The following is a 15,693-nucleotide window of genomic DNA, read 5'->3' as shown; positions in this document are numbered from 1 at the left end:
TTGGTCATTAACATTGTTAAATGAGCATGCAATTATTAATATTTCAAAAGGTGTTCATTCCAATATTTTCAAATCAGGACTGCCACCTCCATGCACAAGCACTATGGGTGACCACCAAGGGGTCGAGGTGTGCCGCCCACACCATATGGAGGTATGCCGCCCCTCTGTGTTATCAGGCAATACTAGGCGGTAGATGACTCTCATCAACCAGTGCAATACCACCACTTTGCTTATTGGAGACTTGAAGTGGTGGAACCCATATTTAGTCTCCAGAGCTAAGTTCCAGTCAACCATTCCCCATCTCTTCCATCATGCAGTATGACTGATGACTTTTGAGGCTACGATGGACATCATGGCGAGATCCAATCTTCCTTACATTTCGAGGGTACAGCTCTAAAACGATGTTTGCAGGCCGGTCGCTAGTTAGTAACAGATCGAACTTATTGGTAACACTTTAGGAGGCTTCCGGATTAGCTAGTGTATAATCTTGCTACCTCTACTCTGCCAGGTAGTGGCTGGAGGGAGTCCGAGTAGTGTGTATGCAGGGGGAGCATTGTGGAGGCCAGGTTATGTCATGGATCTGGGTATATTCTTACCATGTGTATGCCATATCCAAAAATTTCATTGCTTCATACAGCATGTTCCCCCCCCCAAACTTTTCTTTCTATTGAATACACCATGAATTGTCAAACTAATAGGGAAAGCTTGTTTGCGAAAAGATCTAAACTTCCCAAACACTTCCTAGTTTATTTCACAAATATACATGGTCTCAATTCAAATCTCAACGATGTCCATTTCCACTTGCAGTCTGCCAAACCCCATGTACTTTTTCTGACAGAATCTGTTATCAGTTGATTCAACTACTGCTGATTTCAGTTACCCAAACTATTTGCTGTATGATTCCTTTCGCCTCAAAGCTGGTACTTATGCATATGTCCATTCTGATATTCCGTTAGAGACAGTAATTTGGAATCTCCTCTTTACGATCTTCTCTGGCTTAAAATCTCTCCACCTCATTGTGTCAAATTCATCTGTTGTCTCTACCGTTCTCCCAATTCTGCTAATCACTTGGAGCTCTTTGACTTCCTCTCTTTGCAACTTGACTTTCTCCAGTCCAACTTTCCTGACAGTGTGATAATTTTCCTTGGTGATTTTAATGTTCACAACTCCAGCTGGCTTCCATTTTCTAGTCACACTGACCCAGCTGGTCGAGATGCTGAGGCTTTTGCAATTACTAATGACCTAGCACAGATTGTTCATTTCCCTACAAGAATACTGGACAATCCTAACCGTACAACCAATATGCTTGATCTTTTTCTCACACCTAACCCTTCTAAATACACCATCGAAGTGAGTGGTCCTTTAGGCACTTCAGATCACAACTTGGTGATTGTGTCTTCTCCAATGGAGCCTTTATCTCATGGCTATTCCCAACCTCGTATTGTTTGGCATTACAAGAATACAATATGGAATGACCTGCGAGATTTCTTTTCTTCTTTACCTTGGTCAGATTACTGTTTCAATACTTCTGATGTCAGTGTTTGCTCAGATTGTGTCAGTGAAATTATTCTTGTAGGAATGGAATCCTTTATCCCGCACTTCACTTTAAAATCTCGACCCTTATCTAAACCTTGGTTTTCCAATAAAAGTGCTAAGGCTGTTCAAGAGAAGAACATTGCATATTGTAATTGGCTTGTTTCCAATTCTTCAGTTTCATTTTCTGCCTACACTAAAGCTCACAACAATTGTAAAGCAGTTATTAATCAGTCCAAACTAGATTTTGAACAGGCTAAGAATAGAAAACTTGCTTCTTGTCTAATGTTAGCCGAGATTTCTGGTCTCTTGCCAAAGCTATTGGCCGCAACTTTTGCCCATCTCTGCTCCCACCTCTGTCAAAACCAGATGGTTCTGTTATCACTTCAGCCAAGGATAAAGCTGACCTGCTAGCATCTCATATTCCTTCCACCTCTTGTATTAATGGTCTTGGTAAAACAACTCCCACCATTCCCAACAGGCTCCATTCAATGCCTCCTGTGCTCTTCCGTCAAAAGGATGGCAGAAGGATTTTGACGAATCTTTATGCTAACAAAGCTCCAGGTACGGATGGTATTTCTCCACTTGTTCTCAAAATCTGTGCTCCTGAATTTACTCCCTGTTCTTTGCCGTCTTTTTTCACTTTCTTATTCTAAAGGTGTTTTTCCTTCTGCTTGGAAATTTGCTCATATCCAGCTAGTTCCTAAAAACAGTGAGAAATCCCTCCTATCCAATTATCGTCCCATTGCAATTACTTCTCCTCTTTCTAAAGTATTGGAGAAATCGATTAACCGCCAACTCTTAAACTACCTAGAAACCTTCCCGCTGATCAAAGATTGGCAGTATGGATTCTGACAGTGTCGATCCACTGGTGATATTCTGTCTTATATTACCCATTACACAAATTCAATGGAAAAGTTTGGTGAAACATAAGTAGTTGTTGTTGTTATTTGGTTTTTTGGAGCACTGGCAACTAAGGCCATATTTCTCAGGGAATATGTGGTGGTCATTCCCTGACCTTTCTGCATCCTCCATATTTGGTGGTCACGGGCTCGAACCCCGGTCTAATCAAGAATCGTGTGCTACGCACTGCTGCTCCTTCCCACCTGGCTACGGAGGCATCGGTTGCTCTTGACATCTCAAAGGCTTTCAATCGTGTTTGGCATAAAGGTCTTCTAAATAAGCTTCCATCTTATGGTTTGCCAACTGTTTTTTGTAATTGGTTATCCAGTTTTGTCTCTGAGCACTCACTGAGGGTGATGGTAGATGGCTCTCTATCTTCTAACTACTCCACTAATGCTGGTGTCCCTCAAGGTTCAGTTTTTTCCCCCACTCTTTTCCTCTTGTATATTAATGACCTTCTTCCATTGATTGGAAATCCTATCCATAGTTTTGCCGACGATAGCACATTGCATTCCACTTTCCATTTGAGAAACCTTGCCCTGCTCAATCAGCTTCAACTTCTCGAATATCCGTTACCAACTCCTTAAATGCCAATCTCCAAGTAATTTTTGAGTGGGGCAAAGACAACTTAGTTAATTTCAGTCCTTCTAAAACTCAGCCCTGTCTTATATCTCGTGAAAAGGATTGTTCTGCTCTAGTAACACTCCAATTTCTATGCAAGATGATGTATCTCTTTTGGGGATTATCCTGACTTCTAATCTCTCTTGGCACAAGCACATTATAAATATTGCTTCCTCTGCTTCTAAAAAACTTGGTCTTCTCTTTTCACTCTTGGCATTACTTTTCTTCCAAACAGCTGTTCACTCTGTACAAATCGCAAATCCGCCCTACCATGGAATACTGTTGCCACATCTGGGGCGGTGCATCCAAAACCTCTCTCAGGCTTCTAGATTCCATTCAGAGGATGGCAATTAGGTTAATTGATGACTCATCTCTAACAGAGTCTCTCCACTCGCTGTCTCATAGACGTACTGTTTCTGTTGCATGCCTTTTCTACAGATACTTCCATGGGCACTGTTCTTCTGAATTGGCTACTATAACTCCCGCTCTCTCTTTCAAAACAGTTCGAACACATGCCACCACCAGCCAATATTCATTCACTGTCCAACTTCAAACTCAAAGAACCAACTTTTCATCTTCCTCATTTATTCATTCAACTGCCATTTTCTGGAACAACCTTCCTTCATACGTATTTCCTGAAAATTACAGTCTACATAAGTTCAAGTCTGATGCCAACAAATATCTTCTTTCGTCTTCTCAACCTCCAACCCAAGCATGGTACTAAGTACCATAGGTTCTAATACCTCTCGTGTTTGGGGTGTTCGTAAAATAAAAAAAAAATCTGTTATTCTTCTGCTGGGTGGGTTGGAGCGTTTTCAATAAATAAAACTACTTTTTCTTCCAGTCCTTGATCCTTTAAACATTTTTTAACTAAGGGAACAAATGAGATGAAAAACCAATCTATAAAAAGAGCTGAGCTCATCCGAGCTGATTTTTGTGACATCTACTTAGCTGGGGGGAAATTTAAGTTCACATTTTTAAGAGCTTAGCAGATTTTCCTATGACTAAAAGTGGTAAATTTAAATTCCTGGACTCATTACGGCACAAAAGCAATGTCACTCTTTCCTTACTCGATTTATATCTTTTAGCTGAAGAGTCAAGTTTTGAGGCAAGTGTTTTTTTGGGTAACATTTTGAAAAATAAACCAGTCTCGCCAGCATTAAAAATTTGGGATGGAACTATACTTTCTTCACTAATAAATTTGAGAAACTGTACTCTAAATTCTTCGCTTGCAACACAATCACCAGAAAGACTCACCTGTAATTCCGAGCTGTCGGATTCCATGACGCTCCTTCTACCTTGATAACCACCCCAAACTCGCAGTAAAAGACTGGTCACCTCCTAACTTTTCGTTAAGGCTGAGCCCTTGATTGAAGGATTGGGCCTGACAGAGGAATAAATGTATAAGGCCTTGTCCAAATTTTCATTTTTTGCCTGCTTAATGGTAGCTATTTCCTAAGCTGTCTTTGGCCATCATTTTTTCACAAAAGTTTGATTGATTTCCTATTTCTTTTCCAATCGAAACAGTTTGTTTTGCCACCCTATATCGAGAGTGGTCTTTTTTAAACTTTCCCCCTTATCAATGCAAAAAAGCACATTAACCCAAAACTACAAAAAAATAAAAAAATAAAATAAAAACACAAGTAAAAACACACTAAAGAACTGAAGTAAGGTGTACGTGTGAACAATGCTAGCTGCAGCTGTCAACTGAATAGGCCAGCATTCGAGATTACCCTACGATTGTCTCCGACCATACCACAGTCTGGTCAGATTTCTGGAGGTCACAACCATAAAACAGTAAAAACAATTAGCAGTCCCCTGTTTATTAGGCTTTTCTGTTAGTGCAATTTATTATAAACAGATAGTAAACACGATCTTATTGAATTTGCGATAATACCGACAGCTGGAATTCTGTAGGTTTTTACGTTATTATGGTGAAATGTGTTCCCCCTTCCATGAAATCTTCAGTCATATCAAAAACATAAATTTTTCAGAACGTTCTCTTCTTTCCTATTTTATAAGTTTCATAACTTGTTACTCCCTACTCACTTGCACGTATCATGTTAGTTGCAATTTGTGCGTGCGGTGTTCTTTGTTATTGATTTCTTATCTTTTTTACTGTTTTAAATTTTAAACTCCCTTCGAAATGTCAGTGAACAGAATTTTTTTTTTTTTTTTTTTTTTCGATAGAATTTTTCCCCTGACTGAAAATCCAGGCTGGATTAACAGAAAGTCCGGATTAACGGGGTTCTGCTGTATGTATATATTATTTTTATTTATTTATTTTATTATTTTATTTTTTTTTTTTGCTAGTTTTCACATACCATCCTTTACAAGTTTATAATGCTGTCATGTGAGAATTTTTTTGAATAATTTTTCAGAATAATATTTCTACTCAAAAAATAAATTATCATGTTCATAGTCGATTTAACTTTGCTATTAAGTTTATCTGTAAATCAGATCCTGTGAAGAGAAGAATGTCCTTCAACCCTACTTTGCTTATTTTTATTTGTTTTCCAAGGATCTGCAGCACCCGAGTGCTCAATTTTGACCTTCTGCATTAAGGTAATGTCTCATTTGTAAAGATGTATCACTGAAAACCCTTCCCATTATGGACTACAATATTCTGCCTTTCTCAAGGGCATATCCAGCTATGGTTACAAAGGGCACAAGCCCCTCCTCTTTCCCCCATGTAGCAAATTTCTTTCAAGAGATATTTTTTCACTCTTGAAAACCTAATAATTAAGCCTGAAATATTTAAAAAAAGATACATGGAAAATTAATGTTTGTCATCCAGTGTGATATCACTGATATGTGTCTCCTCCCCCTCCCTTCTCAAATCCTGAATCTGCCCCAGAGCTGTGAACACATTCCAAGAGAGAAAGGTCAAGGTCGTGCCTCTTCTCATTTGAAGAAAAGTATAACCTCCTGTTTTTGGGGCGATTGGTTTCAAGAGTATCAGCAACTTAGACCACATTGCTCCACCATGTATTATGTCTGTACAAGCGTGTGTCCATGGATCAATTTGCTTGTTGTGTGCAAGCTAAAAAAAATCTAGAATGACTCGTAGAGGAAATCCTACTCCCTCTGCCTGAGATTGAAGTGACCTTTAGAAATTCCTCCAGTCATTAATGTGAGTTGATCCTAGACCTCTCCAATGAGTAATATGTGGCAAACCACTACTGTCACTGAGAACAGACTATAATTTATAGTAGTACAACTGTCTTCAATAAGTGTGTTACATTGATTGTTCATCACTTAGAATTTGTTTAAATTTATATATAATTTTCCCCAGTTTCTATCAGTTTCTTTATACTTTCTTCATTGTGAACTGTTGTACCAGGGAATTTTTCACTTTTTTTAGATAAAGTGATTTTATACAATATGTATATATGCCAATTTGTCAACTGTGAGTCATTTAAAATTAAAAGTATCATAGATAGATTAGGAAAATATTAAATATGAATGGAAAACTCACTATAAAGAACCTTTTATTTAACTCATAATTACAACAATCTTGAAGTTTTTAATTCTCTTATCTCTCAGAATTGCTACCTAGTAGCTCCTGTTTTATTGGACAACACTGCACACTTTCCTGAACTTAAACTTCCACCAAACCCTTCTACCAAAAGCTGTAAAAGATTTCATTATCCCTCCCTCCCTGTGTTAAAAGAAAATTAATACCTTTAGAGGAAATCTATGTAATCAGGAAATGCCTGATATTATTATCAAGACCATGTAGCTTGTGAGCTATGCATTAAAAATCTCTGATTCATGGTTGTAATAATATATACTATTTTCTGACCATTATCATTTTCCTAATGCAGTAGCTCAGATAAAATGAGCAGTGCACCCACAAATACAAAGAATCTTCTGTAACAAGTGAAACTTATACCTTGAAGAAAACTAATGTTTCACTGCCTTGAGTTATCAAATGCCCACATGGTTTTATGTCTCCTTCACTATTACAAAGAGTCTGTTGCTTCTGCAAAGGATTCTGCATAGCACAGCCAGTTTGCTGCATATAAATTTCACAGGGGATTACATTAATTATACTTGGAAAAGCAAGTGCACTCATTATAAAAGGAAACTATATCTGTTAATTAGATGACTATATCTCCACATTTCTCTAATTCTGATACTATCACTGCTGAAGGCCAAAAGTAAAATCGGTACTTAAGGAATACAAAAATAGACATTGATGTCACTCTGACTGATATTTAAATTTTTAAATTTAAATGGTTTGGTACAAACTGAGAGGAGGTGCACCTGTTAGAAGTGCAATCCCAGATAAGTAAGTTTTCTTCGGAAAACCTAAATACATACTTCAAAATTTAAATGGTACAGAACTTCTTTGGTTATAATCTAAGAAAGTGGAAAAAGTTGGCATGTCTAGGTTGTAGTTAAGAAAAAGAAAAACACTGGTTTAGGATTTTAAGATTTGGAAAAGGAAAATTTTATAAAAAATTACATTGATTATGCATACAGATGTTTTTGAAATGTTTCCTGCAAAACTGGGTTTAAAAAAAAGGAAAAAGAGAGTTTGGCAGTGTTCATTATTACTCAGAATTAGTGCTAGCTTATATTCCAGTGGATAAGGCAGAATATTGGCAAACAACTATTTGGATAAGAGAAGTTTGAATAACAAAATTAGTATTATTACCAAAATGATGCAAGAAAACAAGCTTTTACAGCATTAGCCAAAGGAGTAGAGGGACTCTTTTATTCATTTCATTTCATTTGCAAATCCCCTCTAATAATTTATTCAATCCTCCTTTACATTTATTGAACTAAGTAGAAGCTTCTTCCAAAATCAATTACTCATTACTCGCTGGGTGAAGGCAAATTTCTGCATGCACATTTCTACTTGTTCTTTTAAAAAAAATTACTTTGTGATATTTTATTACACTGCACAGTAAACAGTAAAGAAAATGGTAAGCACATATATTGCTCCTTTGGTGATCAAACCAAAACCTACATATATAGGTGATGACATGCCATTTTAATTAATGCTATATGTGTATCAGTGAGAACATGCATGATAGCAACAGTTTTTCCATTGACATAATGGCTAGTATCATTGGTGACTATTTGAATGGAGTTCATCTACTACCCTGTAGACGTGGTAGCAATGTTTTTCATAGATTTTTTTGGAAAATAATCTGCCTGCATGTGGTTTATGTATAATACAAATTGCAAGCTAGTCAATGCCTGTCAGACAGGTCAAGGCATGCCTAACCTCTGTGCTTAGACTTGAATCCCATGGATTTTTATTTTCCTTTTATTCGTGGACTAATGTTATTAGTGGAGTTCCACAGGGTTTGGTGTTGGGCTCAATGTTGTTTTGTATATTTATCAATGATATTGATGAAGGTATATCAGGCTTAGTGTCGAAGTTTGAAGATGATACAAAGATTGGCAGGGCTGTCAATGACAGTAATGACAGTGTGCTACTGCAACAAGATCTAGAAAATTTGGGCAGATGGGCTGAGAAGTGGCAACTGAAGTTTAACATTGACAAATGCAAAGTACTGCATATGGGTAGAAGTAACCCCAGAGGAACATACCAACTGTGTGGTACTACACTTAGGGTGGTAGAAAATTAAAGAGACCTGGGAGTAATTGTGCAGTCATATATGAAGTTTTCTGAGCAATGCAGACAGGCTCCAGAGCAGGTCATGGGGTTTTGTCAATGATATACAGCAACTTTTCTAGCAGGGAAAAGAAGGTGATTATCCCTTTGTATAAGGCAATGGTCAGGCCATGCCTAGAGTACTGCATACAGGTCTCGAGGCCTCATTTTAGAAAGGATGTAGATTTGCTTGAGCATGTACAGAGAAGGGCAACGAGATTGGTGAGGGGAATGAAGGGGTCCTCTCACCAAGAGAGGCTTAAGTTCTACAAATTGCAATGGCTGGAGACTAGGCACCTGAGAGGTGATCTGATTGAGGTGTATAAGGCCTTGAGCATGCTGAATTCTGTTAGGATTCTTCCACTTGCTAAGATTACAAACCTAAGGGGACATTAATTCAGATTGAGAAAAGACTTGTAGAATAGATGTGTGAAAATTTGCCTTTAGCCAGCGGGTGGTTAATTGCTGGAACAAACTTCCATCTGTCGTGAAAGTTGATAACTTAAATAAATTCAAGGAGAAACTGAACAAACTTTTAGAGGGAATAATTGTGTGAATTTTTTTTTTTTTGGCAGATGCTACATAAGCTCATACGCTTGCTTTCTTGCATCATGTGCCTCTATTACTATTTTTACATGCAAGGATGCCTAAGAGCTCTAGTCTATTCATTTCTATTTAGAAATGGAAAAAGTATATGCAAATGAATTGTGACTGGCTAATCATACAGTTCAAAACACTCCTGGTAATACTGAGAATGTTTGACACTCAGCACAAAGATGTGCTGCAAGTGTCATTGTCCAAGGCCATTTTGAATACGTGCTGTGGCAAGAAAACTGCTCAGTATCTTCAATAATTTTACAACAGAATTTTTTTTTTGGGTGGAAATTACCACAAAAATTAGTAAAATGGCTGTAACTCTATGAACTTTTAATATAAACTTTATTCATCATTTTGGCAAGCAGAAAAATATTGACAAAACAGTAATTTTTATCTATTTCTGTATTTGCATATGTAACCTCAGTGAAACTGTATTATAATACTATTGCTAATGTGAGATGTTTCACTTTTCTAGATACAAAAAAAATAAATTTTGGACGCAACCCACCTGATAATAAATGCAAATCCATATATAATCAGAAAGAAATGCTGAGCAATGCAGAAACAGCATCCAAGGCATGGCCTCCTCAAATCATCTCTGGAGTTACTACTTTTAGAGCACAGATTGGACCAACTGGAGGTAATAAAGGTTATACTGCAATAACAGGTAAGTATTATACAAATTACTAATAATATGTTATAAAACATGAACTTTTTTCCCATACATTCTGCAACAGATAGGCTAAACCAGCAAAGGTGAGCTGAGCATTTACTTAAGAAGTACAGATCATATTAAGAAAAAGTTGAGTTAGGATTGAAATTATGTGCAATTCTGCCCACACACGATAGGAGGGATTACATTATGGGAGGCTTCTCAATCAGTTCAGCCCTCCTGGAGTGAGTGTGCAAGGCTCATGGGGTAGAATTTTTCTCTGCATGGTCTGTGCTCGTTAACAGAGACTGTTTTTACAAGGATGGAATGCATTTAAAATGGAAAGGTGCAAGAATATTTGCTGATGCTATTGATATAGTTTGGTGAGTCAACAAACTGCTAGCTTGGGGGGGGGGGGGAATACACAGACTAATAGTTTAAAGGCAGCCATAGGCAAAGGTGTAAGTGATTCTTGCACTACTTCCTTTGGAACATGCAATAGCATGGAAAGCAAGGCATTGGGATCCTCAAGGAACATGCAACCACATGAGCTGTTAGAGTTATAAAGAAAGAAAACAGGTGTACTTGCATGGGATTTACTTAAAGATGCAACTACTCAAAGGCAAGAGACTGCTTTTGTAAAGGTGACTACATAAATTGGTCTCAGCCAGGTTTTTAAATTCTATGCAGTGGGACCAACTGATGAAGTTACCAACAGCAAATTCTAAATGGGAGGCAATCGGGAATGTAACCATAGAAGCTATTAGACTTCTTGAATGACCAATAACTTCTATGACTTTTCAAACTAAGAGACACTGCTCAAGGCTTAGACCTGAATGGAAATTAGTTGAACTGATGAGACTTGTGGCAGAGAAGAATGCATATCAATTATCCAATACAGATTCCTTGAGCAAATATAAACTAATCTGTGATGAAGCAGGAGATTAAGTGAGTTAAGGCCGATTACAAGACATCTTTAACAAATATTTCAAGGATAAGCAGCAAAGACTTCTTTACTTATGTAAACACTAGAAGGAAAGGGATGAATCACCTTGTTCCACTAGATATGAATGGTTGTAATTGCTGATGATCCTGCTCAGGTCGCTGATGACACACTAAATTTTGCATCTACATTCACACATGAGGAATTATTTTTAGAGATGGGGAATACCAGACATGTATCAAATTATAACAGGGAGCTCAATGATATTGTGATAACTAAGAGTAAAATGAAAGAGAAATTATTGATGATAAATATAAAAAAAGGCACTTGGGGTAAAATCCAATTATATTAAAGGAGATAGCAAAAGAGGTAAGCACATTTAGCCATGATTATAGAGCATCCTTGAATTCAGGGAAGTTCCCTAAAGACAGGAGATGTTCAAACATATTCCCAGTTCACAAAGAGTGATATGAGTAATTACAGACCTGTTAGCTTGACTTTACTTTCCATGGAAAGTAATGGACTTGCTTGTTAAAGAAGTAATGCAGGGCCATCTAGACAAGAATATAGTTATACTGCAGTCACAGCATGGATTAGTTAAATGACGACCTTGTCGGACCAATCTGAGTGTTTACTTTAACACAATAACAAAGGAACCTGGATACAAAAAATAATTTTGAAATCATATACTTAGATTTCAGAAAAGCTTTTGATACTGTTGCTCATAAGACCACTATATAAACTGGAGCAGTGTGGCATTAAGAACAGTTTTACTACTAGAGATAAAATTATGGTTGAGTGGGATAAGACAGAGTGGCTATTAGTGGGAACTGCTCTTCTTTGACTAATGTTATTAGTGGGGTTTAGTGCTAAACTCGTTTTCTGTATTTATTAATGATATTGATGAAGGCATATCAGGCTTAATGTCTTAAATTTGCAGATGATACGAAGGTTTGCAGGATGATTATTCACAGTAATCAGGGTATGCTATTGTAACAAGATCTAGACGAATTAGGCAGATGAGCTGAGAAGTGATAATTAGTTTAATATTGACAAATGTAAGATACTTCATATGGATAGAAGTAATTCCAAAATAATATACAGGAATTTTGCCAACCAGCAGGGTTAAGGAGGTGATTATCCCATTGTGTAAGGTAATCATCAGGCCATATCTTGAGTAATCCATACAGGCCAAGAAACCTATGAGAAGGATGTGGATTTTTTGGAACAGATACAGAAAGGAGCAATGAGATTAGCAGGGGGGGGGGTGCAAAAGGGTGCTCTTACCAATGGAGACTTGGTGCCTACAAGACAATCTAATTGAGGTGTTTTAAAATATTCAATGAAATCATTCCTCTTACTCAGACTACACCCACGTGAGGAGGCAAAAATTCAAATTGAGAAAGAATGACTGGCCAGCGAGTAACTAATTGTTGGAACAAACTGCTATCTGGTGTTGTAGAGGTGAGTAATTTGAATAAATTCAAGGAAAAACTAGACAAATTGTTAGATGGGATGACAGCTGATGTGGAAGTGTTGGGTTTTTTTGTTGTTTTTTTTTTTGTTGTTTTTTTTTTGTTGTTTGTTGTTTTTTTTTTATAACCTTGGTGTTTTTTTTTGTTTTGTTTTTTTTGCATCATTTGCTATACTACTAATAATACTAAAAGGTTTTTTCCATTGTTTAAAGAGCCATTTGGTGATTTCCATACATAGGGGACTGCCTGTGAGTTATTTAACAACTCATTTATGATTCCTCTTATTCTAATATGTATTCTAATATGCTTGCCATACATAAATAAATCAATGTTACAATATATATTTGAAAACTTTTCATTTTGCCTAGCACAGTGATTGATTCTGCCATACTTAAGCATGTATGGTATGGCTCAGTAGTATGGATTTGAGTCCCATGGAGACAGTTAATCTTAGAGTATTTTTATTCACACGATTGTTAGTTTAAGACATGTAGGATATCCTCTCCCAGAAACTTGATTTCCCCCATCCCATATCACAGAGCAAGCTTGTGTGGTATTGTTCATCGCCCAGTGAATTTTATTTCCTTTCCAGATAAGCAGCTTTTCTAGTTAAATGAACAATGAAAAAATCTGATAGTTGATCACATCCTACACAAGCACCAAGTGTTAGACCTTTGAGGAGATAGTAGTATGATTGTGAATACAAGATATCACAATCAATGGAATTAACAAATTACGATGGAGAATGATAATAGGGTGCCACATAAGCAATTGGTCTGTACATGGCATTTCAACTGCACTGAAGAACCCAAGGTCAGTAATTGGTGATGTGATCCATAAATGGAAGCAGACTGAAACCATCATGCAATGACCCAGAAAAACCTCCAAAGCTGATGGACATGACAGGAGAACCTTGCAAAGAAATGTCTGCTCAGAATGAAAATTTATGTTGTCGCAGCACACACGCGCAGGCCCTCACTGAAATGACTGGGACACAACACTACCAGTACAATGTACAGGCTGTTACATATATGGGTTACCACAGCTTTACAGCCATCTCTACAAGCCACTAATCACTCTGACTAATGCCAGACATCATCTAGCTTGGTCTAAGGCTAGGACACCAAGCTAGATGACATTTGACATTAGTTGGGGGTGTTTAGTTGCATGGCAGTAACCATGTGCATTGTTCTTGGCATTACCCTCACTCTTGTCTCCATTTATATCCTACCAAACATCATGCTCCATTACAGATCTTGACAATTTACTAAACCAACTGCCCCACCCTGTATGCCTTCTAGGTAATCTAAATGCCCATCAACCTTTGTGGGGTTCTCTGAACATGGATCAGAGGGCAGATCATCAAATTATACTTGACAATCATCAGCTAACATTAATTGAACACAGGTGTATTCACCTCCCCACAGAATCTAGTTCTGCTCTCGACTCATCGATATGTTCCTTGTCCACTTATCCCGGAATTGAGTGGACAGTATCCTATAATTTGCAAAATACAGATAGATACAGACTATGCCGGCTGCCGGCAACCATTGAATTACCTGGGATTTTCATCAAGCCACCTGGAAACAATTTTCTAATATAATCCAATTTGATAGTCACTTGATCCTTACTGGTTTCTATTAATTATTAATAGAATATCTACTTGGAACTGCTACCAGCACAATACCAAAATCAAATACTAACAAACAAATGCTATAATGCTTGGTGGATAAGAGATTGCTTTCTTGCTTAAAAGGAAGCAAAATAAAGCATGGAACATTTTTCACAAAAAATTCTACAATAAAGAATCTTATAAACAATTATATAAAAGCTGAAGCTCACTGAATTTGTAGGAAGGGCAAAACAGAATACATGGATTCAATTTGCTTCTACCATCTGCAGAAAGATCCACACCCTTAGTTGAAAGTATCAGCAAACTTTTTCCCCAATCCTGTCTTGGAAAGGAAAAGACATTTCTTCTCCAATCGACATTGCACAGACATTAGCTGAAACATTTGCTGCCTCCTCCTCATCCTCTGCTCTTATGAAGACATTTAGTCACACAAAGCAGTCTGTGGAACAATATAAAATTAATTTTGCTACTAATCAATCATATTCATATAAATACCATTCACTGCTACTGAACTCAGTGAAGCTATCCAGAATTCTCGAAATAGGTCTGTGGACCAGATGGTATTTATTACATAATGCTTCGCCACCTTAACTCCAACTCCATATCCACACTACTGCAATTTTACAACAGAATCGTTAAAATAGAATGTTTATCCTGAATGGCATTGGTCAGTAGTGGTAGCCATAGCAAAACTGGGGAAAGATAGTCCTCAATATCTGACCAGCTGTTTAAGAAAAAATCGTAGAAAAGATGGTTCACAAAAGACTCACCTGGATCACTGCAGATCGGGATGCTATATCAGCCCACCCATTTGGTTTCTGCCATAACAGGTCTGATACAACTGATATCTACATTAAAGTTGAAGCTAACACTCAAAATGGTTTTGTTAAAAAAACAAGACAGTAATGGTAACTTTAATAAGGCATTTGACACCACCTGGAGATATGGAATCCTCCAAGACTTGGACTGAGAGATAACCTGCCTCAATTCATTCAAAATTTTCTCCATCTCAAGATCTTTCAAATACAGTTCCAGAATGTTGTGTCCATAATTCACATGCATGAAGGAGTACCTCAAGGATCAATTTTAAGTGCAACTCTTTTTGCATTATGTACCAGCAACATAACTCAAAACATTCCATCTACACTACAAACATATATATATACACACACACACACACAGGCTATTTCTTGTCAATCGTCAAATATGGCTACATTAAAAGACAACTACAATTGGCAATAACTAAAATTGAAAGTTGGATCGCCTAACTGAAGAGAAAACTTCAGCAGTACACTTCTGTAAATTGCAGTCTCTTCATCTAGAACCCTTTCAAATTACATAATACTATTAGGTTTAGTTTTTGACACTAAACTAAATTTTAATAGGCACATTACCTACCTCCATAAATTAAATAATCCTTTGTGCAGTATCCTTAACATCTTGGGGTGCTGACGAGCAGTCATTGCTGAATTTGTACCGTGCTCTAGTCTGGTCACAATCAGACTGTGGAGCTGTAGCATATGCTTCAGCTAAAAAGAGTATCTTGATCTCGACACCATGCAACACAGCAATCTGCACTATGTGCTTAAAGAACTTTGCCAGTTCACAGCTTGTACGTAGAAGCACATGACCCCCCACTTTACCTTAGAAGACAAAGCCTACTCTACCAAGACACTACAAAAATATAAAGCCTTCCATACCATC

The 15,693-nt window shown here is 37.3% G+C and overlaps 1 protein-coding gene across 1 annotated transcript in view; it reads left to right on the top strand.

Annotated features, from left to right (window-relative positions):
• The window catches only part of LOC150085660 (protein Skeletor, isoforms B/C-like), a 356,943-nt gene that overhangs the window by 292,264 nt on the left and 48,986 nt on the right, over positions 1-15,693 (top strand). Inside the window, exon 9 of the mRNA XM_090373427.1 lies at positions 9,762-9,953. Coding sequence (XP_090229553.1) covers positions 9,762-9,953 — 192 coding nt within the window. The remainder of the gene's footprint in view (positions 1-9,761; positions 9,954-15,693) is intronic.

Source organism: Mastigoproctus giganteus, chromosome 5 (assembly GCF_048544385.1).
Source record: "Mastigoproctus giganteus isolate SK-2022 chromosome 5, ASM4854438v1, whole genome shotgun sequence".
In the NCBI taxonomy this organism is placed as follows: Eukaryota; Metazoa; Arthropoda; class Arachnida; order Uropygi; family Thelyphonidae; genus Mastigoproctus; species Mastigoproctus giganteus.
Note: the sequence above shows the minus strand (reverse complement) of the source record. Positions and strands in the feature narration are given on the sequence as shown.